The sequence below is a fragment of the Rutilus rutilus genome, assembly GCF_951802725.1.
Source record: "Rutilus rutilus genome assembly, chromosome: 1".
Lineage (NCBI taxonomy): Eukaryota > Metazoa > Chordata > Actinopteri > Cypriniformes > Leuciscidae > Rutilus > Rutilus rutilus.
This window is the reverse complement of record NC_140209.1, coordinates 11,903,282-11,930,430: the sequence shown is the minus strand read 5'-3', so window position 1 is coordinate 11,930,430 and position 27,149 is coordinate 11,903,282. Positions and strand designations below refer to the sequence as shown.

General features: G+C 36.4%; 2 protein-coding genes across 2 annotated transcripts in view; both read right to left on the bottom strand.

The window, feature by feature from the left end:
* Positions 1-10,674: 10,674 nt before the first annotated feature.
* LOC311297742 (uncharacterized protein) overlaps positions 10,675-27,149 on the bottom strand; it is a gene marked incomplete at both ends in the record, with an annotated part of 153,426 nt that continues 136,951 nt past the window's right edge. The window contains 4 exons of the mRNA XM_084420181.1: positions 10,675-10,689; positions 10,792-10,860; positions 14,066-14,094; positions 14,325-14,405. Of these exons, the coding sequence (XP_084276307.1) occupies positions 10,675-10,689; positions 10,792-10,860; positions 14,066-14,094; positions 14,325-14,405 (194 nt within the window). The remainder of the gene's footprint in view (positions 10,690-10,791; positions 10,861-14,065; positions 14,095-14,324; positions 14,406-27,149) is intronic.
* On the bottom strand, positions 15,853-26,860 carry LOC311297764 (putative inhibitor of apoptosis; the record flags this gene model as incomplete). The annotated part of the gene is made up of 3 exons (XM_084420199.1): positions 25,960-26,860; positions 18,816-19,145; positions 15,853-15,893 (listed from the first exon to the last, which is right to left on the bottom strand). The coding sequence occupies exons 1-3, from the start codon at positions 26,855-26,857 to the stop codon at positions 15,853-15,855; spliced, it is 1,269 nt and encodes a 422-aa protein (XP_084276325.1). The 5' UTR covers positions 26,858-26,860.

Genomic DNA, 27,149 nt, shown 5'->3' with positions numbered 1-27,149 from the left:
GCGCTATGTCAACAGGCATCTATTGCCAAAGCCTTTTTGCCTGAAATGATTCACAAATATCATATATTGTGTTGCTATGGTGCTCTAAATGGTTGCTAGGGCATAGCTTGATAGCTTCACAATGATCCTGAGAGACTGATTGGTCGTCTGAGTAAAATGAGCCCGCCCCCTTGTCTCTATCACACTGTGATCCAGAGTTATGTTCAATACAAAATCCCTATGCAATTGACCATAGTAGGAAAAACGCATGCTATGGTATTCCAGGGTGACAATATCTAAATAAACCTTAAATGAGTAATTTTGTATTGAATTTATCTTGCTTTCATATAGCATTACGATTGTGTCATATAGCATATAGCAAGTTGTGCCATGAGACCACTTTTTTCCCCAAAAGCTGTATTTCTGAAACAATTTATTTCAGATCCAGTAGGTTATTGTTCTCAGGGATGCAACACATCCTGAAATATATGTACATCCTTAAGTTGAAGGCATTACTGCCATGTCCTCACTTTAAAGTCACTTTGAGTAAAAACTGGCACAACTCACCCCACTTTCCCCTACCGGTTTCGTGGAATGACTCAGAAATAAAATAGCAGCAGCAGCACTTGAGATCAATTCCCCTCACAGACTTGACATTCAGTAACAGTTCTCACACAAACATCGAGACAATCACACAAACATCGAGACAATCACACAAACGAACACAAAATCGCTCAGGTCTGAATGAACTCAACATATTCTCCTCATGCTCGCTGCTGCTGCACTAAATGTTTATTTCAGTAGGAAGACGCCAGAAAAGACGCACAAGTATCGCTGTGATCGATGAAAACAATACAGAAATGAGTCTGTCGCTTAATCAAACTGTATAAAGTGTGTGTGATGGTTGTGTAAACATGAGAAATACCGTGAACTGCTCTCCTCACCTCAGAAGACTTGACGCTGAAATGAGGAAGAGACGGCGCGAGTGAGCGGTGACGTCATCAGCAACAGTGGATGGTGAAAGACGTGCCAAAGGGTCCCGATTGCAATCAGCACTGTCGAGAGATTTTCTAAAGCTACTGGTCTTTTTTTTTTTTTTTTTTAAATGTGAACTACTTTCAATTAAAGATTGTAACCTAACTATAATTAATAATATTCCAACTAAAGATAATATATTGTATCTAGGTATCTCTATATGTAAAAATCAAATTGATAGATATGTATGTAATTTTTCCCTATAATTAATAATATTCCAACTAAACGTCAGACCTCGTTTAATCCGGAATGGACAAAAGAGCATGAATTTGGCCATGATGACCCTAGAGGAGCAGAGGGTGAACTTCTTTGTTAAGAACTGAAATGTGTATTTTTCGCATTCATTATGTTTATTTATGTATTTCTGTAATTTCCAGAAGTCCAGAAATGTTATGTTTTCAGGCACTGTGCACAAGACAGGTTCATCTCAGTGGTCAGTTTTTGAAACAGACATCACAATGTCTTGAATACAAATACTGTGAACAAACACTTTTCCCTCTTCTGTTACACATAGGTCTACAGGTGAAACTCGAAAAAATTAGAATATTGTGCAAAAGTTAATTTATTTCAGTAATTCAACTTAAAAGGTGAAACTAATATATTATATAGACTCATTAGATGCAAAGTGAGATATTTCAAGCCTTTGATTATGGCTTACAGCTTATGAAAACATAAAGTCAAAATTAGAATATTGTGAAAAGGTTTTCATAAGTTGTAAGCCATAAATTATATAAATTATCACCATAAATTATCAAAATTATAACAAATAAAGGCTTGAAATATCTCACTGTGCGTGTAATGAGTCTATATACTATATTAGTTTCCCCTTTTAAGTTGAATTACTTTAATACATTTTTGGAGTTTCACCTGTACATCAAGATACATCGTAGATCAAATTGTCTGGCGATGAAGAGAGTAGGCTATTTCAGAATCACTGTATCATCATACCATCGATATGATGGACAAAATTGTTTTGTAGTTGCGAGTACACCAGAGTCACTAAATGCAGCAAAGTGTCCTCCTTTTGGGTCTTATGGAAATGGCCACCCTATTTATGGCTGCAGAGAGACTTATCTCTGAGGGGAAGAATATTACTTGCCAAAGGGGAAGGATCTCCTCTTTCATTTGCTGTTCAGTCGCTCCATGTGGATATCAACACTATCAAAAGTATTGTCAAAATGTTATTTCATTTCATATGGAAAAATGGCATACGTTATATCAAGAAATCTGTTGTTTTAAATTCTTATTTAGATGGTGCCCTCAACATGTTAGACTTTTGTACATTTAATAATACTCTTAAAATGAATTGGGCCGAACACTTTCTCAAAAATCCAACCACTGTTTGGAACTTCATTCCACATTATGTTTTCTCCAAATTTGGTGGTTAATTTTTTAAATTTTTTATTGCTTTTTTATTGCTAATTATAATGTTGAAAAAATACCAGCTAAATTATCTAAACTTAATAAGAAGATTCTTCTCGCCTGGTCTCAGATATACAAGCATATACAATTTTATATGGAATAACTGTGATATTCTGTATAAAAACAAATCTCTTTTCTTCCAGCGCTGGTTTGAGGCTGATATTTTGCTTCAGTTGTTTAATGCAAATGGCCATTTATTAAACTATGAAGACCTTTTTAATCGTTTTAACATTCCCATTTCCCCTAAAGAATTTGCTATTGTTTTTGATGCCCATACCATCTGGAGTTATTGGATTGTTTCAACATATCCCCTATCCCTCTTCTTTACCTCCTTTAGATCCTAATTTTACACTGGTGGGGAAATATTGCTTTTCATCCACTTCTTCTAGATTGATACGTCTATTATTTCTTAATGAATGAGTATCAATTCCAAATGTCACCGTTTATTGGAATGATTTTCTTCCCGATATAGTCTGGAGAAAAGTTTGGCTGATTCCTAATAGATACTTAATTACTAATAAGATAAGAGAGGTTTCCTTTCGAACTGTCCATCGTGTATATCCCGTTAATACCTTCTTAAAGAAATTCAAAAAAGATATTAACGCAAACTGGTCTTTTTGTAAACAGCACCCAGAGACTATAGTGCGTTTATTTTGGCTTTGCCATTACTCTAAATTATTGTGAAAATTTTTTTTCCCAATGTGTTATTGAGAACCGTGATAAGGATTTTTCTCTACTTTGGGAAAATGTTTTGTTTGGAATTGTTCATTGGAAAAAAGAGCAATTACACAAAAACAAAATATTCTTACTTAATCTTTTTTTGTTAACAAAATTGTATATACATAAATGTACTTTTTCAGGTCAGAAACCACTTTTCTATGCTACTGTAATAAGTTACTTTGTTACTGTAATACTTCGGGACTATCTCTGACTCGTGTATCAAGAAGGCTTTAAAAACAATTGAAATATGTAAGTCTTTTAATATTTTCCTTTGATATGTAATCTTTTCTGATTAGTCATATACCCCTCTCTTGTGTCTTTTTTTCTTTTGTTTATTTGTTATACATTGTGACTGTTTCCATCCATCCATCCATCTTCTACCGCTTATCCGGGGCCGGGTCGCGGGGGCAGCAGTCTAAGCAGGGATGCCCAGACTTCCCTCTCCCTCGACACTTCCTCCAGCTCTTCCGGGGGGACACCGAGGCATTCCCAGGCCAGCCGGGAGACATAGTCTCTCCAGCGTGTCCTAGGTCTTCCCCGGGGTCTCCTCCCGGTGGGACATGCCCGGAACACCTTCCCAGGAAGGCGTCCAGGAGGCATCCGGAAAAGATGCCCGAGCCACCTCAACTGACCCCTCTCAATGTGGAGGAGCAGCGGCTCTACTCTGAGCTCCTCCCGAGTGACCGAGCTTCTCACCCTATCTCTAAGGGAGCGCCCAGCCACCCTGCGGAGAAAGCTCATTTCGGCCGCTTGTATCCGTGATCTTGTCCTTTCGGTCATGACCCAAAGCTCATGACCATAGGTGAGAGTAGGAACGTAGATTGACCGGTAAATCGAGAGCTTCGCCTTGCGGCTCAGCTCCTTCTTCACCACGAACGTGACTGTTTCCTTCTTTGAATAATAATAAAAATAAAAAATGACACACCAAATACTGGTCACAACTACAAAACATTTTTGCTTGGAATATCATTATTTAGTCTTTCAAATTGACTAAGTTTTTATTTTTTATTACTTATTCATTTATTTATTTTTATCATCTCTTATAAAGTGTTCTTCAATTGCATTATAGTCTACATTTTAGCTCCATTTTAATTGTTTATATTGATTATTCTTCTGTTTTTATTTATTCAATTTTTATTGTTCTTATAGCCTAAATCGACACATTATTTTAACATACATGTGATGTCTACATGAGATTTTGAAATTATGTTTTCATGCCTGTGTGTTCTAAACATATTTTGTCTGCAATAATAAATGTACAAAAATCGACAAAACATCTATAAACATCAACATGATCACATAAAAAGTATATTGAATTTTTTACAACTAGGTTGTTGGAGTTCATCGCAAGTTTATAATTCAACTGTTAAAGCATGAAATAAGGTACCACGAATTAGTGAATTTGAGCTTAATGTGGGTATATTATCAGTAAAAAGTAATCATTTAAAAAAAAAAATTAATCATTAAAAAAAATCATCCATATCATTGCGATTCATAACCCACTAATGTTGTGCACTAGAGGGAGCCACAGGACTGCAAATTCTTCAAGATCTGAGTGTAAAGGTGCTGTATGTAACTTGTTTACTCTACTAAAGCATAAAAATAGAATAATATGTTTATAAAGCTGGGAAGAGCCAGGACATTTTTCAGTCTAGTTTAAATTAATGCATATTGCTGAATAAAATTATTCATTTCTTTCAAAAATGTGACCATTTCTTCAGATATATTCAGTGATGATTCAGAGATGAATTTAGATATTTGCATGGTTAAAATTGCATGCATCAACAAGCAATATTGTATCAGTTAAATCACACCTCCAACATAGTTTTTGTGTAATGTATAAAGAGCTCAAAAACACACTGAGACATGCTAAAGAAATGGGATCTAATATCTGTGATGTAACAAGAGTATTTGCTGTAATATTCAGTGTTTACCTTTTGTTTTTCTATACAGACATTAGGTCGGCTGGTTGTGTACTGGCCGAGCTGCTTCTTGGACAGCCGATTTTTCCTGGCGACAGCGGAGTCGATCAGCTCGTTGAAATCATCTTTAACATCTTAATATTTAGGAAAAATTAACTTGAAGCATGCGCAAAATGAAATAGATCCTAGCTACTTTCTTAATGTTTGTTACAGAACTTATTGCGAACAATTCACTCATTATTTTTATTTATTTTTTTACCTCCTAAAGAATACGTTTTGTAATACAATTTTTAACTAGCTCAGACATTACCACAAAAGAAATGTTTTTTTTAATTTTTTTATTTCAACATTATACTTTTGAGTATACATTCATACATTGAGGTAGTGAAGAAAATGGTAGACCGGCATTACATACATAAATGATATTTACAGATGGTCTTACCAGAATAGGAAATCTCTGCAGGCTATCATGGTTTGGTCTAGGGGATAGCTGACCAGACTTTCAACTATTTCACCAATGTCAGTTTTTGCATTTTTTGACAGCAGTGACACACAGAGATCAAATATATAAATACAAATATACACACACAGAGTATTTCGGTGACTCCTGGCTCGTCACTACATTCACAGAACACATCCAGAACTTTTCTGAGGATTACACCGATCGGCTCTTTGGTGTTAAAAAACATTGGGGTAACATCAGTCCATGAATTTGTCAGGCCTCTTACGACATCCATTTCATTTTTGAGATTTGTTACACATTTGGTATCCCGAGCACAATTGTTTTTCATATCACACGCAGCATCGATGATCCTGTGCATCAAGCCAACCATCTGGCCTCTGAAATGATCTTTAAACAATCAGTCTATCGTAGCCCTTAAACGACACTCATTGCCCGTGGCGCACTCACACGCCAGATGATACTTGTGTCCAGGGCCGGAGTGGGACTCATTTTCAGCCCTGGAGTTTCATGCCTTAGACCGGCCCACTTTAGTTCCCGACTGACTAAAATAATGTAATTAAACCATACTGAGGGTATAAGGCCCAATCTTTCAAGGGCTATCTGGCCCTTCCCCCTACCCCTAGTGCTGCCCCTCCAACCAAAAGAGAATCGAGACAAGGGCCAAGGGCAAGGGGTGAACTGGGATTGAGCCTAAGTCTGCAATAGTGCACTGTTCTGTACAGCCTTGTAATTCATTGTATTTTTCAAAAATATAATTTTCTATTCAGTGCAATATCAGTACACAGGGTTTTATAAATGCAGAGGTCCCAAAAGTGATCTTGCTAGGGGGTTCGGGGGCATATTATTTTCCCACTGTCATTGGCAAAGAACATATGTGTTAAATAGGAATCCATTGTAATAAAGTTATTCTCATTATTGGCACAGTATATAGGCTATTGCTCTACCTGCTCTCCTCTCTCATCTCCTTCTCTCGTTCTTCTTCTCTCAGTCTCTTTATCTTTACCTGTAAATCTCCCCTTCCTGAAGCTGAGCTTAGATTGATACAGTCTTTGCAAAGTGATTATTTATGTCGGTCGTTTAAAATTTCTATCGTAAAACAGCTGTTTAGTTTAACCACTTGCACCTTATCTCGTGAAGCGTCGCGTTGGGATTCGCGCGCGGCCGCGGCTCGCGCTTCTGTGAACATAAATCCCGCTTGCTTTGATCGGTCATCTCAAACATTTTGCCATTGCCGACGAGCGGTGTTTGAGTGCTGAAGCAGCTCAGATGATGAGGTCGGTTATCGTCGCGATATGCGAATGCAGCACCAAATTAGAGTTAATATTAGGCAATTATTTCACAACGTTCATTATACACTCAGGAAAAATTACCGAGGTCCGGACCTCGGAGACCTCAATGGTCGGTACGGCCCTGACTCGTAGGCTATTTGGCCGCTTCAGTTTCTAGAGATGTTTTATTATTCTGGCCTTTTCAGCGCCGCCTTTGCGCCTAGGCTATTATCCTCGTTTTGTATCTCTTATTTTTTGTTAGCACATCTCTAACAAAGTGACTTTATTTTTTTTTGTGGGGCTGCGAGAAAATAATAATAATAAAAAAATAGTGGGGCTGCGCTATGACTGGAGCCTATAGGGAAAGCATTCAACCCAGTGCCATGACAACACCGGCCCTCCTGGCCTATAAAACAGACCGGCCCACCGGGAATTCTCCCGGTGCTCCCGATTAGCCAATCCGGGCCTGCTTGTGCCCCGCATAGCCAGAACTCAACGGGCAGTCGCTCTCCATCAGGTTTTGTGTAGCCATTTCAGAAGTTTTTAGATTTTCGAATAGTCCCCTATTCGATGATGAAAGATACTGTTAGTTCCTGGAATCTCCTGAGTGAGTCCTTGCAGCACATTCAAATTCGATGAAGTGCTATTGGAAGACATGTTGTCATAGCTTCTTGGCACATAACGGCTACTGTAGTTGCAACACGCATTTGAAAAAGCGAGGCGCTAGAGAGCACTATTCGTTTAAATGCAGAATAGAATTTCACCGCTAGATGGGAGAAATCCCTACACAGCGTACTTTTAAGGACTAACTTGTAGCGTCTTTAACAAAAAAAAACTCAAAAATCGAGGAGCTCAGAGGTCATGCTTCCTGCTATAGTATCATCAGCTCTCCCCAAAGTCTATTCATGCACCTAACAGACAGACAGTCTGTCGCATCAACAAATGCTAACATTTTAAACTTCTACATATATTTTGAGTAGATAACCGATAGTATATTCCCAGTAAAGGGTTTCACCCTGTGATTTTCTAAAAGATACTTAATCTAAATAAGAGCAATGTAGAGCCCTCCGATTTCTTAAAAAACAACAACAACAACAACAAAACAAAACATTGTGACAAACTTTGACAACATGTTTCATGTTGTATGGACAAAAATACTGTTTTAAATATTTTTGTATATATAAGATCTAAGATTTAGATTTAAATGATAAATCTATCATTTCTAAGCATAGTTTTTGATTTTTTTTTTTTTAAATCTAAAGTTTTTGAACAGACGCTGTTTAGTAAAAATAAATTTAAGCAAAATAATTTATATCATACAGAAGTCTTCTAAGAAGATAAATAGAAGATATGATTTTAATAAAACTTTAAATATTTGATTTAAACCGTCTTTTAATTTTAAAATATCTAATTTAAACTTATGCTTTTAAATGAATTTAGTATAAAACTCTGGATGTCGTGTGCTCTGGAGCGCAGACTAGCTTTACTGTGACATTGTCCCCCGAGACTAATCTGGTCTGTAACTCCGTCTCTGTGAGTGTCTGGGATTGTTTTGTTTATGTCAACTTCTTCAGTGGTCTGAAAATGTATGGTGTATGATATATAAATGAATATATATATATATATTCATTTAGCTAAAACCATGTTTGCATTTTTTAAATACATTTTAGTAACATATGTTATTATTAATTGGTTATATATTTTATTTATAATAATTTAAAAATAGAGATTAGTTCATTTTTTAGAACCAACAGAATAACTGTGTGTGTGCAAAACAGCTTACAAATTATATTAAATTATTTATTTATTTAATTTTTGAAAATGTAAAAATGCCCAAAAATCATTATGGCTATGGAAAGCCCCCACCATAAAAATTAAAACCCGCATGGACAAAAATGCTGATTGAATCTTTTCATATAAATGAGATTTAAGAAGACTAAGTACAGTTTTTCTTTAAAATTTTCAACAATCTGAAGTTTTTGAACAGACATTATTTAATAACAATTATACTTTAGGTCACCGTTCATTATTCAATCATTACAGTAATCTTCTAAAAGATAAATAGAAGATACAAATGTATTAAAACTTTAAAGATTTAATTTAAATAATCTCTAATTTTAAAAGAGCATATTTAAACTTTTACAATTATGCTTTGAAATAAATTCAGTACGAACAAAACTTTGTCTCTGGAAAGGCATTAGCAGACTAACATTACATACGCTGTGACATGATGCACAGAGGCTCATCTGGTCTGTCACCCTATATCCTGAAGCTATCCTTCATGATTGTCAAGGAACTTATTTCTATCCCAAAAGGAGTAGGCAGAAGCTTTGTTATTACACATACTGTACATTTCAGTAGATATTTTACATTTCAATTGTCTTTTTCAGTGGTTCTTTAGGGCTTCCAAATTACAAAAGCACAGGCGTTGACATGTAAAACATATATTTCCAGCATCAAAACGGTACAAAATGTTATGAAGAAAAAAAAAACTAACCTTAAAATAAGCTAAAACAAGCTTAAATTGTTTTGGAAACCATCTTGGAAACCTGGATATACAAGACAGCCTAAATTTAAAAATGGGATTTTCTAGACCTGGAAAAGAAGATCTAAAACCAGTATGGTCAAACTAAAACACATGCGTTTCTGCCTAATTGTTGTCTTTTGTCCTCTTTGTGTTCTGGCTTTGAGTTCTAGCGCTTCCACAACTATTTTAATAACCTTTGGTCTAGTTTTAATTTAGCAATGTGGAACTAGTGTGACTACGTATTTTCAGTAGTATTTTCAGAGCGGTGAACTCACTGTTGAGGTTTGGAAGAGTTTATTAATTTATTAGAGAAACACATGTGGTTAAAGAAGAAAGAAAGAAGAGGAACTGACATCTTAACCCACACAGAACTGGTCATCTCTTAACCAAGTTTGGACTGAACCTGGTAAAACAAAAATAACTTATTTAATGTATAAATACAAGTATTTGTCCAGTACCTTTTATTGGATGCTGAATAAGACAAAACAAGAGAAGATTAACTTCCATATATTGCAGATCCTTTATGTATTCCTTAACATGATTTTAAGGAATGACAACATGTCTTACTCTTGCAATGACAACCAATATTAATAAGGTTATTAATGCCATAATGTACAAATAACTGTTTTTATGTACTTATGGGACTGAATAATAAGTCCATTTTAAAATGTTTTGTCTTATTCAGCATCCAATAAAAGGTACCAGACAAATACTTGCATTTATCCATTAAATAAGTTATTTTTGTTTTACCAGGTTCAGTCCAAACTGGGTTCAGAGATGACCAGTTCTGTGTGGGTTAAGATCTCAGTTCCTCTTCTTTCTTTAAATGTTTCTCTAAAAACATGTGTGGTTAAACTAACTGAGTTCTCACACTCAGCAGAAACATGTTTCCAAACCTCAACAGTGAGTTCATCACTCTGAAAATACTCCTGAAATACGTAGTCACACTAGTTCCACATTGCTAAATTAAAACTAGACCAAAGGTTATTAAAATAGTTCTGGAAGCGCTAGAACTCAAAGCCAGAACACAAAGAGGACAAAAGACAACAATTCATTACAATTTGTTTGTTAACATGTAAAAGACATTGAAAGTATTAACAATGAATGAACCCATTAGGATTGAGTTATATTAGACTGATATTCCTCTGCTCATGTGGGTTTTGTATAATTATTTGCCTGATTTGTTCTTGTTCACAGAGGCATAAAGTTGACTGCAGTTCTCCTGAGCTCCAGCTTTTGCTCCTCTGATGGAAGCATAAGTCACTTTATCATCACAGCGAACCTGAATGAACATCACAGTTGTTTCAACCCTCGATTATTACAGCATGTTGTTTGAGCTCAATTCATGAAGAACTGCATATAATCACACAAATCAAGAAGATCTGCATATAAGAGGAAAATATACAAAAATCATGTTGAGAGAAGCTGGACAACATCGAGGAAGTGTTCACTCACCTTGTTCCTTTTGCTTCGTTTTTTACTGTACGCAGCGACTTCAGTGTAAGTCACATCATCGGTCTGCTCCTAAACATCAATGGAAATATGGAAAAATCAAGCTATTAAATGCCATTCATCAATGATATTTTGCTCAGATTCTGCAAATGTTCAGGTAATATATGTGTAAAACGTGTGTCCTGGCAATTTCACATAAATGTTTTGTGAAAATCTATTATACAGACATGACGTTATGATGACAGATCCTATTGTAACATGACAGGATGATTGACTTGACTTGACCCACACAACAGGAACAACACATGATGAAATCCACAACTAGAACAATGGGCAATTAGTAGGGGTGTAACGATTCGTTTTAACAACGATTCGATTCGATTCGCGATTCATGGTTGTCGATACGATTCAAGGACGATATTGGTTCATTTAGAACGATCCGATCCGAAACAATTCAGTGACTTGAAATCGATTCAGTAACTTTTTAGCCAAAAATTCTTGTAAGGGAATCAGGTATCAATTAATTATAGATATAAACAAACAAGTAAACAACAATTAATATAAAATGCATTCACATTTTATTTTAATAAGTAGGACTGAACGATTATGACAAAAATGATAGGCTAATTGTTGATTATTCCCTTGAAATTGTAATTGTGATTATTAATTACGATTATCACAACATAGAATGATGTTTTGAATAGTTTGGCCATGGGACCCACATTTCCGCATGGTCATCAAGCCGCGACCCACCTTTTTAGGAATTATAAGCCTATTATAATACATTTGTTTACACAAAAATTGTTGACACACAAGTTCTGTCCCCCTTTACTTAACAAATTTTTTTTAAGAACATGACAAATACTGATAGACAGTAGGCACTGCGAGGTTAAGCTAATAAATAGCAGTCCCAAACTAGTTTTTGTTAATACAATCTTGGTATGAGCCACCACAGTCATATAAAAATATACAAAACCAGTAAGTGGCATTTTGTTATGGAAACAAACAACAATTAGGCTACCATGGTGATACACAATACTTAGAAGAACTGGTAAAGAAACATGGAAACTGCTCCTGATAAATAGCAACACACATGACGTACCAATAACGTAATTTATTGGTATTTTACTTTTATTTCTTAACTTACTAATTTACGACGTTGCATGCTCGTATTTCTTTTGCGCTTTAGTGAAGTGATACAGCGCGCTCCGCCGCATTTGCGCGTGCAATTGAAGAGTGCGCGCTACTGCAGTATAGCGGCTGAGAGGACAGGACAGTCCGTTTTTCTGAGGTGAGAGACTTTGCGCTGCTTGTTGTCTTTGCGCTGCTGATGGCGCGTCACGCATGGCGACGACGACACAGATAGGCAGACTTAATAGAGTAACGTTTAACGCCTTTATCATTAAAAGTGCAAAGAAAAAACATCCATATAAAGTCTAACGCGCTTAAATCCAATGCGCTATTTCCTAGTATCGATACAATCGATTCATTACCTTTTAAAACGATATTAGATCGATATATGTCGTCCGGAAGGCCAACTTGCCGAGCACAGATCGATCCAGTTGGATCGTAGGAATATAAATCGATACATCGATGTAGTTGATGAATCGTTACACCCCTAGCAATTAGTCACAGGTAGCACAACACACTCAGGGTACGTTTACACGAAAACTATATGCTTAAAAATGTTTCCTTTGAGTTTTCTGCGTACAGACGACACCGTTGTCAAAATGATCCCCATTCACACGGATCCACGAAGAACAACTAAAAACACTGTATTCTGCTGCCAGGACACTAGATAGATTCACTTAGTTTTCACCAAAGCTCGCTCTATTTTGCTGTAGATCATTAAACCGTAACACTGCCTCAGAAGTGTGTCTGAAATCAGTTTCGTGTGGAACCTTCGTGTGCCGACGCTGCCTACAAAGTCATTGTCTACGTTTTCGGATGCAGCCTTTGTGTTTTCTTTCCCTCATGTTTTGCCAGTTCATTGTAATTGAGGGGCTGTTTACATGACACCATTTTCAACCAAAAAACTTAAAACTTTTTATGCGTTTTGGCCGTTCATTTACACGACAATGGCGTTTTAGGTGCCTGTAAACGCAAAGTTTTGAAAATGATCTCCGTGTAAACAACAAACTTAAATCTGTGAAAACGATGAGGTCATGCACATGTGTATTACAGTTTCATTGTTTCTATGGTGTTTATTTTAATGACTTCAATAGTAATTTCTCACTAGAAATGGCATCACAAGTGGAAACCGGTAACAGCCGCAACTTTCCAACGTCATCTTTATTTTTCTAGCTCAACTGTCACAGAATGGAAAGCACAGGATTGTGGGATATCAAAGGCAGTGAAGGATAGATCTGTGTTGCCTTCAAAACTCGATCAGATGAAGGAATCTCAGGAGACAGAAGTGAAACTAATATTGCATTCGGGAATATTGCATACTCAGACAAACAACAGGAGAGCACACACTCAGACTGACGAGGACTCATCAGCGGCTGCTTTTACACCTGGCATTAACATGCGATCACCGTGATCTGATCAAGCAGATCGGATCATAAGCCAATCAGGACACGGTGCGTTTACACCTGTCCACATCAAGTGGCTTCTGTATCTGGATAACAGATCGGATCTCGCATTCCCGCGGAAAAAAAAGAAAAGAAAAGAAAAGAAAGTATGGCTCCGGTGCAAAGTCGGCCTGAAGTGGGTTTTCTTTTAAAAACTGTTTTCAGTCGGGGGACATTCTACAAATCTTGCAAGATGAGGAGGATGAAGAAGCTTCAAGTACTAATAATGTGGATAGATGCCGTAATGGAGACGGTACAGAGAAACGTATGGGTCCGAGAACGTTGCCAGCTGTGGAGGGAAAAATGAGCGTTCTTCACGGAAAATGAATGGTTCTGCAACTTTCGGGTGATTATTACACTGTTATCCGATCAGAAGCGCGTTTACACTTGTCTTTTCAATGTGTATGTGGACAACATCCGGATACAGGTCACATGTTAATGCCAAGTGTAAATGCAGCCAACGACTAAACAAGAGGGCGTGGTCACTGGAAACTAGGAGGCGGGACAAGAGGAACACATGGCCAACACAAATAAAGACAGAGTCATGTCCTCAAACACAACACAGACAGATTAAACTAAGACAAGACTGACAGAACTGTCTGCTGAGAACCCTGACATTTTATAATCTGAGTAATAAGAGTGTCATGTTTCAGGGTCAGTCCTTATGAACATTAATAACTCATAGATCAACCTGCAATACTTACCACAGAGTCACCAGTCCCTCTTCTGTTGCCTGAAACATAATGTCACGGGAAAGTTTATGATCAAACACACACACAGTCTCTAATGCAGATGACAATCAGTTTTTAAAAGAGTCTAGAAGAATCTAGTGCTGTAGAATAGAAACATTATTTTTGTTAACTCGTTGATTTCTCTTCACTTTTAGAGAAATAAATTTGTCTAAATTACATATTTGTTTGATCAGATGTTTTTGTCTGTTGTTACAAAATATGAAAAACTCACCTGCTCTTTTTTTACGAATCACCCAGAGAATAAGAGCCAGAAGGAGAAGAGCGAATGAAGCGGCAACAACAATCACAGTCACTGAGAGAGAGTAATAGAGAGAGACACCATTAGCAGGACTATATTACTGTGTTTAACCAAATACATAAAAATGGCACATTCAATAGCATAATTATCCTTATTTATCATGTAAATTGATGCTTGTGATGATGATTTTATAGAAATTGATATGTATTAAAAGCCAGTGTGTCTGACATTTAATGACAGTTACTTTTTACATTACGGTATTAGTTTTCATGTTTATGATTGTTGGTGATGTACAAGAGAATGGAATTAGAAAGTGATGTAGATTACAAATTAAACATGTCTTGAGTCAAAATCTGTGATCAGCTGCTCGAACAACGAGTCGGTCAAATGAGGATGATGTTCACACACACCTGGATTTGGAGAGTTTGCTGTGTTGTCTGGAGTCAGTGTTGTTGCTGTAGTTGATATTACAACTGTTAAAAACAAAATGGAAAGAGAAATATATAATATTTTAATGCATGAACATAATATCAAGGCATTTATTTTACAAACTGCTGTAGTCCAGGGCCCGTATCCCTAAAGATTCTGAGAATCCTCTCAGAGAGCTCCTAACTTAACCTAAAAATTCCTTGCCATGAGTTTTAGCTTAGAAGTGATTCCAGAACATTTTCAGTGAACTCTGAGCAAGGAATGGATGGAAAATCCTATCTTAGTGAGGAGGTGTGGTTGACCCCGTTGCTAGGTATGAGTCATCATTTCAAAAGCCGTGATTGGTTGATCCTACAAGTTTGATGAAAATGAACTTTTGGTGATAATGAGCAAAGGATGTACCCTCAAATCAATAAACATAATTATACACTCTAATCTTATGCAGACTGTAATTGTAAATAATATTTCACATTCAAGAAAATATCTGGAAAATGAATAGTAAGCTGTAGGGGTTATAGCCTAACATTAGAATCTAAAATATGTGAAAACTTAAGCTCATTACACCCTGTTCAAATAATGATTCGTGTCTTATTTGCTCATATTAATATCCTAGCTGGCATATTTTGTACTTTCACTCCCATATGGACCCCATTGAAAACAAGATGGCCTATCTCAAGGGGCTGTCCTTAATGAAGTAGAAATTGCAACGTTACAACTCAGTGTGGTCTTAACGAGGGTAACACGGCTCAGCTTTTATCAATGTCTGTGATTGCTGGCTGGTCTATTTATGAAGGCTTGTTAACAAATGGGATTAGGACATCTCTCCTGCCTCCTCTGTTGGCCATTTTGTGCAGCTGCTTAGGGGAACTCCTAAGCCACTAAAAGTCCTCTTCCCTGCTCTTAGCAGATCTCGCCTTAGGAGCGCTTTTAAGCGCTAGGAATCTTGAGGAATAGCTTTTATATTAACTGGGATTTTCGTGTCACTTTTAGGGGAAATTCTAAGAAAACGTCATGACTCTTAGAATTTTCTTAGAATTTGGCCGCTAGGAGCCACTTTTTGCACAAAAATTCTTTAGGGATACGGGCCCAGAGCTACAGTATCAGTGCTGAAAGCTGCTCACATGGGATGAGTTATGTTAAAAATATCAGAGATCATTGTTTCCCGACACGGGTCGCTAGTTTGAGAAAACGCAACAGAACGAGCACAATTGACAATGAAGGCCGAGGAGACTTACAGACTGTTAGTTGATGAGTTGATTTATCCGTGTTTTAATAAGCTCTCGTTCATAGAGATGTTTAGGTTGTGATCTGCGATCTCTGACCCAGTTTGTTTGATGGCTGCGATACACTGTGTTTTCCTGCTATCTGGCATCCCGGGTTGGAAATACTATTGGCTGAACTGGCAGTGGGCGTATGGAATTATAAAAAACGACTGACAACAAAAAGTGTAATCCAGAGAGGATTCAGATACTGATTCTAGAAAACTCCATGAGTCTGTCAAATGAAGATGATGTTCATACACACCTGGATTCAGAGAGTTTGCTGTGTTGTCTGGAATCAGTGTTGTTTCTATAGTTGATGTTACAACTGTTAAAAACAACACTGTAAAAAATTTCTAACCCTCCCAAATCAAAAATTTCAAGTGACCGATAACATCTAAATTTTTCAATTGGCCCAAGTGAAATTCTGTAAATCACTTGGGCCAATTGAAAAATTTAGATGTTATCGGTCACTTGAAATTTTTGATTTGGGAGGGTTAGAAATTTTTTACAGTGAAAATGGAAATAGAAATATGTCATATTTTAATGCATGAACACAATGTCAAGGCATAGGTAATAAATCCTCACTATGGGCCCTATTATACATCCGCACAATGCAGCGCCAGGCAAGTGTGTTTTGCTAGTTTCAGCCCGATATAAACATGCCAAATATTAAAAATAAAACGATTACAATGTAAAAGATTATTATTGTGTACATAAAGATATGGTGAATCTGTCTTGTCCCGTAGATTGTCCCTTTAACCACACACACACACACACACACACACACACACACACACACACACACACACACACACACACACACACACACACACACACAGCTTTAAACTCACACACAAGCAGATCCGTTTCCTCGCTAGAGAAGTGTTCAGTATTTCTGCTTGCAAATTCCGTCATGTTAATAGTGAAACTGGCTTTTAAAGGGAATGGGAGATGAGACTCTGATTGGTTTATTTCACGTTATGCCCAAAACGAGACAAAACACACCAATTACTCATAAAGAGAATAGAGACAAAACACACCCATTACTCATAAAGAGAATATGGGCAACACTTTTAGATCATGCACTGCAAAAGTGGATTCAGACGGCCTAAGTGAACTTGCGCTGTAGACCATGAGCTTAGATCGTTAAAATAGGGCCCTATGATTTTATTAATTTATCATAGGAGTGGCGTGAGTTACACTAGCTGTATATTATGATTATTTTGCATCAGACAACAGACTGTACAAGACATCAAAACTCACTGACAAATCTGACTAAAAAGCTACTTTTTGATGATAATATGTGTGATGATAAAGCAGTCTGTGAGAGCCAGTGCAAACCACTGAAGCGAGAGACTGATGATGTGTGACAGTGATCATGTGATCATGAACCTTGTGTAGAAGCTGCTGCTGTAGTTCGGCTTGATGTCTTCTCAGAGTTTGAGCTTCTGACTGGAGTCAGTGTTGTTGAAGCGACTGGAGCTGCAGAAGATGAATGTTCAGACGCATCAGGACATTAACATCATATTTTCATATTGATCATGACATGCAGTTTGTGTTCAATCATCACAGCTTACAGTGGCAGTAGTTGAGAAGAGAGATGTTACTGTATCATTTATTCCTGGTTTATATGAGAGTGAAACACAGTGAGCTGCTTCCCATAAACCTTCAGCTTTCCTGAATCAATGACATTATTTAAGGTGCTGTATGTAGTTTTCAGCGACCTCTAGCGGTGATGTTTCAGATATGTGGAGTTTGTGTTGGAGTCTGTGTTGTGCTGGGAGCAGGTCGTTTCTTAGTGTTATCAGACATGTCATAAGTTGCATAAGTCACAAGTCCATGTCATAAGTTGCAGTGTCGTTGCTGTTGAGTGCAAAGTCAGTAGGCTAGACGAGGCGAGAGGCTCGGGAGCGCGCGTGCAGGTCTCAGTCACGTCACTGGATTTCGCGGTAAATCCGACCCGGCACCTTCACATAAAAATAAGAATACTTGCTTTCCGAGGTAATAGCAAAACCCACAAAGTGGATCATTTTAATGTGAGATTACAACCCCTTCACACACAGGCAATAAAAAAAGGATTCATTTTAGTAGAAAAGTTACATACAGCACCTTTAAGCATGAAATATTGCATAAATCAGAAGAGTGTATTTTAGCCTAGTATGACCCATAGGAGGTCAATATTGGGGATTATAAGGATTTGTATGCAGTTTATGACTTTGACCACTAATATTTTACAATTGCCAAACGTATGAAGCCATCAGAAAGAGTAGAGCCAGTGTGTGAAAGTTTTCACAAATCTGTCTGAAAAGAGTGTTTTCTCACCTGAATACTTGACAGTGTATCTGACTGAGGTCTGGAGTTGATTTCTGTGAGCAAGCTGACATCTCCACTCTCTGTTGTCATCTTCATTCAGGAGTGTTGTAGTCAGAGTGATGATACAGTGATCTGGAGCTGATGATGATAATATCTGATATCTGGAGTCTGTCTTCAGATCAACACCAGCCTGATTCACCCACAACAGCTCAATTCTCCCAGAACGAACCCATTTATCACAGGAGAATCCAGTATATGAATACAACTGACAGGAGAGAGTCACAGAGCGGCCTGGACTGATCTCAGTCTGTGAGGATGAAGATGATGATGATGATGAAGATGATGATGATAGAGACACTGAAACTGAACACAAGACACAAATCACAGACTCTTCAATCATCATCTGAGTTTAAAGGGAGAATCTGCCCTTTTTAAATTGACCACATAATCATAAACTTACCATGAAGAACATGCAGATAAACATCAGCATCAGCTCCTGGTTGGTGATCTTGTCCGGTCACATATTGTCTGCAGCTGTATAATCCATAATCTTCTACTGTGACGTTCTTGATGTTCAGAGAGCAGTCAGACTCCAGACTCAGTCTCTCATGTCTCTCTGTGTCTTTATTCTTTATCCCTAATTCAATCAGTGCAACTACTGCTGAATGTCTGAATCTGTTAGAGTAGATCCATGTAGTTTTAGATTTGCAGTCAGAAAGAGCATTATTACAGGACAGACGAGCATTTTCACCAGAACTGATGAACACATGATCATCCACTCCACTGATACCTGAAACACAGTATATCTCAGTGATCATTATGATATTAATAAATTAAACCATAAACCACACCAGCATAATAAGCAGAAGATTTAACTCATACAGTCTTTTTCCGGTGTTTGATAGTTAATGCATTAATTAACATTTGTTAAAAACAAAGTTTAACAACGTTAAAAACACCTCAGTAGTTATAACCCTGCACCATGTGTCAAAATGATTGATGACTTCCGGTCCCGCCCCCAGATAAGACATCTGGTCACCGCCCTTCCGGTTGACCGTTGAGCTGTCCCGCCCTTTCTGGCGTGTATAGATATGGATATGGATTGTCATATTGAGCGTTCGATCATGTGTTTTGACAGTTTTATCTACCGGTGTCTTTCCGGCATATGTTGTTGTTATGGTTTGCCCTATTGTCCTAGTTAGTCGTAGATCATGTGGTTTTGACAGAAAGTTTGAAGACTGTGTCACACAAGCATTATCTCTTGTGCACACGAGTTGGGTGTATTTTCTGTGTTTGTGTACTGGTCATTTTAGCAGTCCGTTTGACTTTACGATCTGTATTCGCTGAATCAGACATAAACACTGATATCTCTGCTACACAGACGTCCACCCTCACATTCCTGAGGTAACTGCAAAAGTGAGAAAAAGAGAGTTGTCCCTAATCATGTTTTATATTTCACACAAATGATATACAATAATATCTTAGCAAAAATCTACTGAAACCATTTAATTCAGTTTTAGATAAACAAAAAGAATAAAAAATCATATTACATAAACATTCCGTTCTTTAGGCCTATAAGTGTATAAAATAAAATAGCTATCTTGTTAATTTAACTAAAGTTGAAAACCATTCAGTTCTTTATAAAAGTATATAATGAAATGCTTATAAAATAATATAACATAAATGTCAGTGTTTCTCTCTCTCTCCTCCTAGGTTTATTCAGCGATCAGAATGAGACAATAGGGCTAAATTTATTTCAAAGTTTAAATGATATCTTTATAAAATGTTGTTTTTATTTGATTTTATTTTTTTTAATTAAATTTAATACATTTATTAAAAGTCGTAATAATGGTTTTAAATTCAATACATTATTAAAAGTTGTAAAACAAAAACACTGTTTTTTCTGAATGCCTCTCCAGCCAGAGTAGTGTGTGTGTGTGTGTGTGTGTGTGTGTGTGTGTGTGTGTGTGTGCGTCCTCTGACATGACCCCCTCCACATTCCTGAGGTAACAGTGAAAGTGAGAAAAAGAGATTTACCCTAATCATGTTTTATATTTCACACAAATAATATGCAATAATATCTTACTAAAAATCTACTGAAACCATTTAATTCAGTTTTAGATAAACAAAAGAATAAAAAAAAATCATATTACATAAACATTCCGTTCTTTAGGCCTATAAGTGTATAAAATAAAATAGCTATCTTGCTAATTTAACTAAAGTTGAAAACCATTCAGTTCTTTATACAAGTATATAATTAAATGCTTATAAAATAAATATCTTATTGATCCAATTGTTTTTGATAAACAAAAGAATAAAAATCTTATTACATAAAAAAGGGTATACATTAAAATGGTTATCTTGCTAATTTAACTAAAGTTGAAAAACATTCTGTTCTTTAAAAGTATATAAAAAAATAAAAAAATAAAAATCTACTGAAATTTCAGTTTTAGATAAAAATAAAATTCATCTAAGTCTGCTGACTGAAGATTTCATGAAGCACCAGACAAATGGTATGTTTGTGTGTGTGTGTGTGTGTGTGTGTGTGTGTGTGTGTGTGTGTGTGCGTGTGTGTGTCTGTGACAGGTTCCGGTAAATTAGCGTGCCGTCATCTTTCTGAATTTATTTCAAAACACAATCGTAAAAGTTTAAATATGATCTTTTAAAATTAAAAGACTGTTTAAATAAAATCTTTAAAGTTTGAATACATTCATATCTTCTATTTATCTTTTAGAAGATTACTGTAATGATTTTGTTTAATGGTGACCTAAAGTATAATTGTTATTAAACAATGTCTGTCTGTTCAAAAACTTTAGATTGTAGAAAAACTGTACTTTTTAGTCGTTTTAAATCTCATTTATATGAAAAGATTCAATCAGCATTTTTTTGTCCATGCGGGGTTTAAATTTTTATGGTGGGGTCTTATATATATAGCTATAATGAATTTTGTACCGTACACCTAAACACAGAAAACTACATTTGTACATTTTCAAAATGAAATAAATAAATAAATAAATCATTTAATATCATTTTGTGCACACACACGGTTCTAAAAAATAAACTAATCTCTATTTTAAATTAAATTATTATTAATAACATATGTTACTAAAATGTAAACAAAGTTTAGCTAAATAAATATATAAACAAAAACACCTTACAGCCCCAGATCCTTCAGAGATAAACCACAGTGTGATCTGAAGCTTCAGGGTATCAGACCAGATGAGTCTCGGGGGACAATGTCACAGTAAATCTAGTCTGCTAACGCCTTTTACAGAGTACATCCAGAGTTTATAGTAAATTCATTTAAAAGCATAATCATACAAGTTTAAATAAGGTATTTTAAAATTAAAAGAAATCTTTAAAGTTTTATTAAAATCATATCTTCTATTTATTTTCTTAGAAGATTACTGTAATGATTTTGTTTAACGGTAACCTAAAGTAGAATTTTTACTAAACAGCGTTTAGTTGTTGATTGTTGAAAAACTGTGCTTGGGCATCTTAGATCTTTTGTCCATACAACATGTTGTCATAGTTTGTCACAATGTTTTGTTGTTGTGTTGTTTTTTAAGAAATCCGAGGACTCCACATTGCTCTTATTTAGACTAAGTTGTATCATTTGCAAAATCACTGACGCGGCATAAGTAAAGTTGGTCTTGAGCGAATATTTAATTTTATCAGTCATAATTCAAAGTACAAGTATACGATCGTATAAGATCATTTTAACTTGTATTCCCCGAACTATCCTTAATCAGTGTGGAATCACACAGGGTGAAACCCTTTACTGAGAATATACTATCGGTTATCTACTCAAAATATATGTAGAAGTGTAAAATCGGTGTTTAAAATCTGTCTGCTGGCCGCATGAATAGACTTTGGGGGAGCTGATGATACTATCTATAGCAGGAAGCATGCCCTTTGACCTCCTCGATTGTGGAGGCTTTTTTTTTTGTTGTTGTTAAAGACCCAACTACAAGTTAGGTCTCCCAAAAGAATTTCTCCCATCTAGTGGTTCTCCCATCTACTCGCTTTTTCAAATGCGTGTTGCAACTGCGGTAGCCGTAATGTGTCAAGAAGCTATGACAACATGGCTTCCAATAGCGCTTCATTGAGTTTAACGATACATGTTTTTGTACTGTTATGGCAGCTATATAATGATTTACACAACCAAGCAATGAAAAAGCTTGTAATTTAGACCATACCTTTGACTTGCCTGTCGAGAAGAAATCAGGCAACTTCCCTTTCAAAGTCTTTCTCCTTCATTAGATCTTTCCACATGGGGAAAAGCTATCCTGATATTTATTTACATACCGATAAATTAAATGTTAGCTTTTAGGCGATGAGGATTCCTTCTCCCGTGGCTCGGCATAAGTATGATCCTGCATTATAATGTACTGTGCAGTACAGCCTTTCAAATTTGCCGGGGCAGTATCATTGTCTCCCATATGGTCTAGTGGTTAGGATTCATGGCTTTCATCCAGGCTGCCCGGGTTCGACTCCCGGTATGGGAAGACAATTTTTTTACATTGTCAACAAAATTCAAGTTATTCAATAATCATTTTTAGTTATCCATAGTCTTAGAGGCCTACAAGTCTTAGAGGCCTACACGAACTGCAGAAACAAGCAGTTTATTGAAGATTCGGTACTGAATCATTTTCACAAATACAATTATATTGAATTCAGAAAATTTCACTATGGAACATTTACTTTATCATAATTTCAATTTAGTACGTCATCATTTCATCTCATAATTATGACGCGTAGTCATAATTGTAATTTCAACTTTTGTTATAATTATTACTTAATTCAAAATTACAATTTTTGTCAATGACGCCTTTTTAATGTAATAGCCTACTTAAAACGTGTTTAAGTCATAATTTGGTGGTTGACTATAGTAGTGTTGATGATGAAACGTGTTGAGTTAGGCTAGCGCTTTTTGTCCCTCTCTGCTCTTTTTCAAGATGGCGGAACGACACGGAAGCCTCCTTGGTCCCATGCAAATAAAGATAAGAAATGATCTTTCTTAAAATCAGATCATTGGCACAGATCATTTTACACCCGTGAGGACTTATTTTATGAATACAGACAATGATTTTAGCTAATAAAATACCATTTTTCAGCCGAGCGAATCTAGGCCTTCAGAAGTCATAACTTCAGGGGTCAACGGTTTAGGCCCGTTGGTTTAGGTATTTGTAAAAATCAAATACTGTATGACACTTTTCAAAGTTAGAATAACCTGTTGTGTTCTGACACAAGGCCATTAACCGGTTCTTTTTTGTTTTATAAATGTATTTTGCTTATTTCTACAAATATCGACCTGAAAAATGAAAATCAGGAAATAAGAAAAACAGTGTTTTAAAATACAACAAAACCATGATAATGTTTAGATGTGGATGATTAAGTTTTAGGCGTAGTGCAACCAGATTTCTCTAACATTGCGAGGTATCACGACACACAACGTTGTAAATAAACATTTTCAAAATGTAATTTAACCATATTTTATTAATATTATGTTAATTTAAAGTTTTTGTTATTAACTAATACCTACTAACACTTTAACACACAAAATTAAAGAGATCTCAGATCACAATCTGTGATCTGAGATCACAGATATCTAACACAAACAGTTAGATATTCTCCTACTTAGTATCTTTGGGTGTATTTTGTCACACCGTAGTGATGCAAAGTTCTACACTCTATAACTTTAAAACATCATCTTTGGAATCACACGTGTCCATGTAAGATTCAAAAAGACCAAATCACTAAGAATTTGTGATACACAAATAAATACACAAAAGTTTATTACTCCGCTAGATTTAGTCATCTTGTTCAGATAGCAGGCGACACTGTTTCACATGTTGTACGTTGGACTGTGTTTTAGGTGAAGACGTTTATAGAAATAAATGACGCTTAAGAATTTAAGCGATAGTTTGACTAAATTGATATCAATCACACAAATACGAATCACACAAACTGTTTTACACTATTACAACAGAATCACATCCGACTATTGTACCGAGAGATGCATACTCATTAAAGCTTGAGGCTGTTAAACAAAGTTCCACACTCCAGTAAAATTGCACGAAAAGTAAGTTCTAGAGGTCAACTGGGTTAAAAGTAAATGCATCATCATGAGCCATTTAAAAACAAATACAGAAAAGCCACTATAGTGATCCGTTTCGAATGTCTGTCATTGACATCTTGTTTGTTTTTGTACAGTTTGCAAAAAGTACATAGAGCGTGGTCAAACATGTTAGGAAAGTATCCTATACATTATAGGTCCTTCTACACGATAGGCCTTTAACCGGTTCTTTTTTGTTTTATAAAAAAAGAAAAAAAAAAATATGACAAAAGAAAAATGACTAAATCTTTCTGCGATGCCTACGAAACATTGACGTGAAAGATGAGTATGGCTGTTTTTCTGTTACCTATTACGTTTTAAACTCGTCTAACTATTACACTTATTTTCTTATTTTGTGTGTGCGTAGCTAAACAATGGTTAAGCTAATGAATTACGGTTGACAAGTGGTATTTTTATGTAAATTGATTCATTTTTTTATTCCGTCCACACTTTGACATCAGAGTTTAGGCATCCGTCTTTTAGGCATCCGTCTTTTAGGAATCCGTCTTTTATGATCTTCTATACTGCATAATGCCGAAATGTATTAACATATCGTAAATTTCAATCGTTAGATAAATCATCTAACTATTATATGTGAAACATAGGATTCACATATTGGATTCTTGTTTATATTGAACATTGTTATTGAACCGTTTTTCAATATTATTGAAAATAATTGTTAAATAAAAGCGCTAGTGTTCTCGGCCTCATCAAAGTTCACAAAGTTTTCACAGGAGCATACCGACTCTGAAACAAGACTTTGTTTACAAGATTTTGTTTGCATTTCTTCTGAAACACCCTGTTTTGAAATGGTTTAACTTCACCAGCGTAACACTTACTGTATTGTCGGGTGTGATTGTAATGTTTTGTATGGCGTTTTCTTTACACTTTTCCTAGAGTTAGCTGTAATGTTAGTGAACTCTAGGTCTTCTCTTTGTTCATACACGACGGTATTTGCATGATTTGTATCTTGATTTGTATCATGATTTGATACGCGAGACATTTACATTATACCGTAAATAGCGCTAAAATGTATATTTTAATTATCTCTGGTTCTATGTTTTTAAAAAATAAAGACAAGGACGCCTCTTTCTATAAGCGACCCTCAAAATCTGTGCATACAACAAAACACTTTTGTCTCATTGTTTGAAGAAAAACTTAAATCAGCCGGTGCTATTGAAGTTATTAAACACCCCTGAATTCGGTAATGATGCGATATTTAACTCAATACGCTGGAATGCGCTAAAGAACTTTAACAATGGTCAAATTAACTTAAAGCCTACGCAAAATTATTCTTAAAAAACATTAACTTAAAGCAAGCGCATCCTAACTACTTTCTAAATGTTTGTAAATCCAAAAACTGTTGTTACTGGATCGAGTGAAAAAAATAAACTTCTCCTTTGTTTTTATGCATCAAGTTAAATGCAAATGATAGGAAAATTTTAGGATAGGAAAGTACGGACAGCGCCTTTGACCAATCCTCTACATATGGGGCACTTGCTCAGAGAAGGTGCACATTCTTTGCACACAACTAGGTGACCACAGGGGATGAAGACAATGTTCACTTCCTTATCCATGCAAACTTTGCATGTGCGCTCCTCTTGAAGTCTTTTTAACTGTTCCTCCATAGGCAAGTCTGAAAGATCTTGACTAGGGGATGCAGCTTCATTTGTCTGGGGCGTCAGGCCACACTCAAATTCCATCTCTAAAGCAGACTTCACCACAGGATTGTTCTCTTGTTCTCTCACAAATTCTCTTGAGTCGCTGTCTCCATTAGTCAGCTGCTCAAATAGTCTTGGCAATCTTGCTTGAATCTGATGAACAAACTCTTGGCCCTTTTCTTGCAAGAGGTATTCACATCTTGGAAACCACTTGGCATGTTCTACCCATGGATCATCACCAGACTCCCAACATCCGAGTACACCATCGCAACAAAAGCACTTCACGTCAACATTACGACTAACATAGTAAAAACCAGCCTTAGCCAATTGTTCTGGTCGAACAGTTATTCTTGAGGGCCAGTAGACAAATGTGAGCAACCTTTCTTCACACCGTTGCATTGCCGATACATTGAAAGGGCTAGATAAAGGTACATTATCTGCACAGTCACCTCGAACGAAACGGCAGTTGGGGTAATGCCTCTGGTGTTCTGATACTGCACGATCTCCCGGTTCCCAGTTGCTAAGCTGGCCTCCACAACTGAAGCAAGCCACTCTGTCGCCCTGGCCAAGGTAGTAGAAACCAGCTTTGGCAAGCTCAGCCGGAGATAATGCAGCAGGAGTCCATTTCTTAAAGGTGTCAAGGCGTTCCTGTTCCCGACGCATGCCAAGATTGTGACAAGCCGGAGGGCGCTGGTGAGACATATCCTGGTGAGACATATCCATGTAACCCACCCGCTCCTCTGTTTGGCCTGAAACGGATGCCGTGGTGGTCGATGTTACGGGTGTGGACATATAGTCCAACATTTACATTGCGAAGCTGGGAAAAGGCACTTTTGATGAAGGCTCTGGATGAAGACATAAAATTGTGACCACTCAAACCCTTCTCTCTGCCGGACATCCCATGACTAGTGTCTAGCCGTCCGAACACATAATCTTATTAAACTGATTAAATACCGTCTACCGCGCTTGCTTTAAGTTAATGTTTTTTAAGAATAATTTTGCGTAGGCTTTAAGT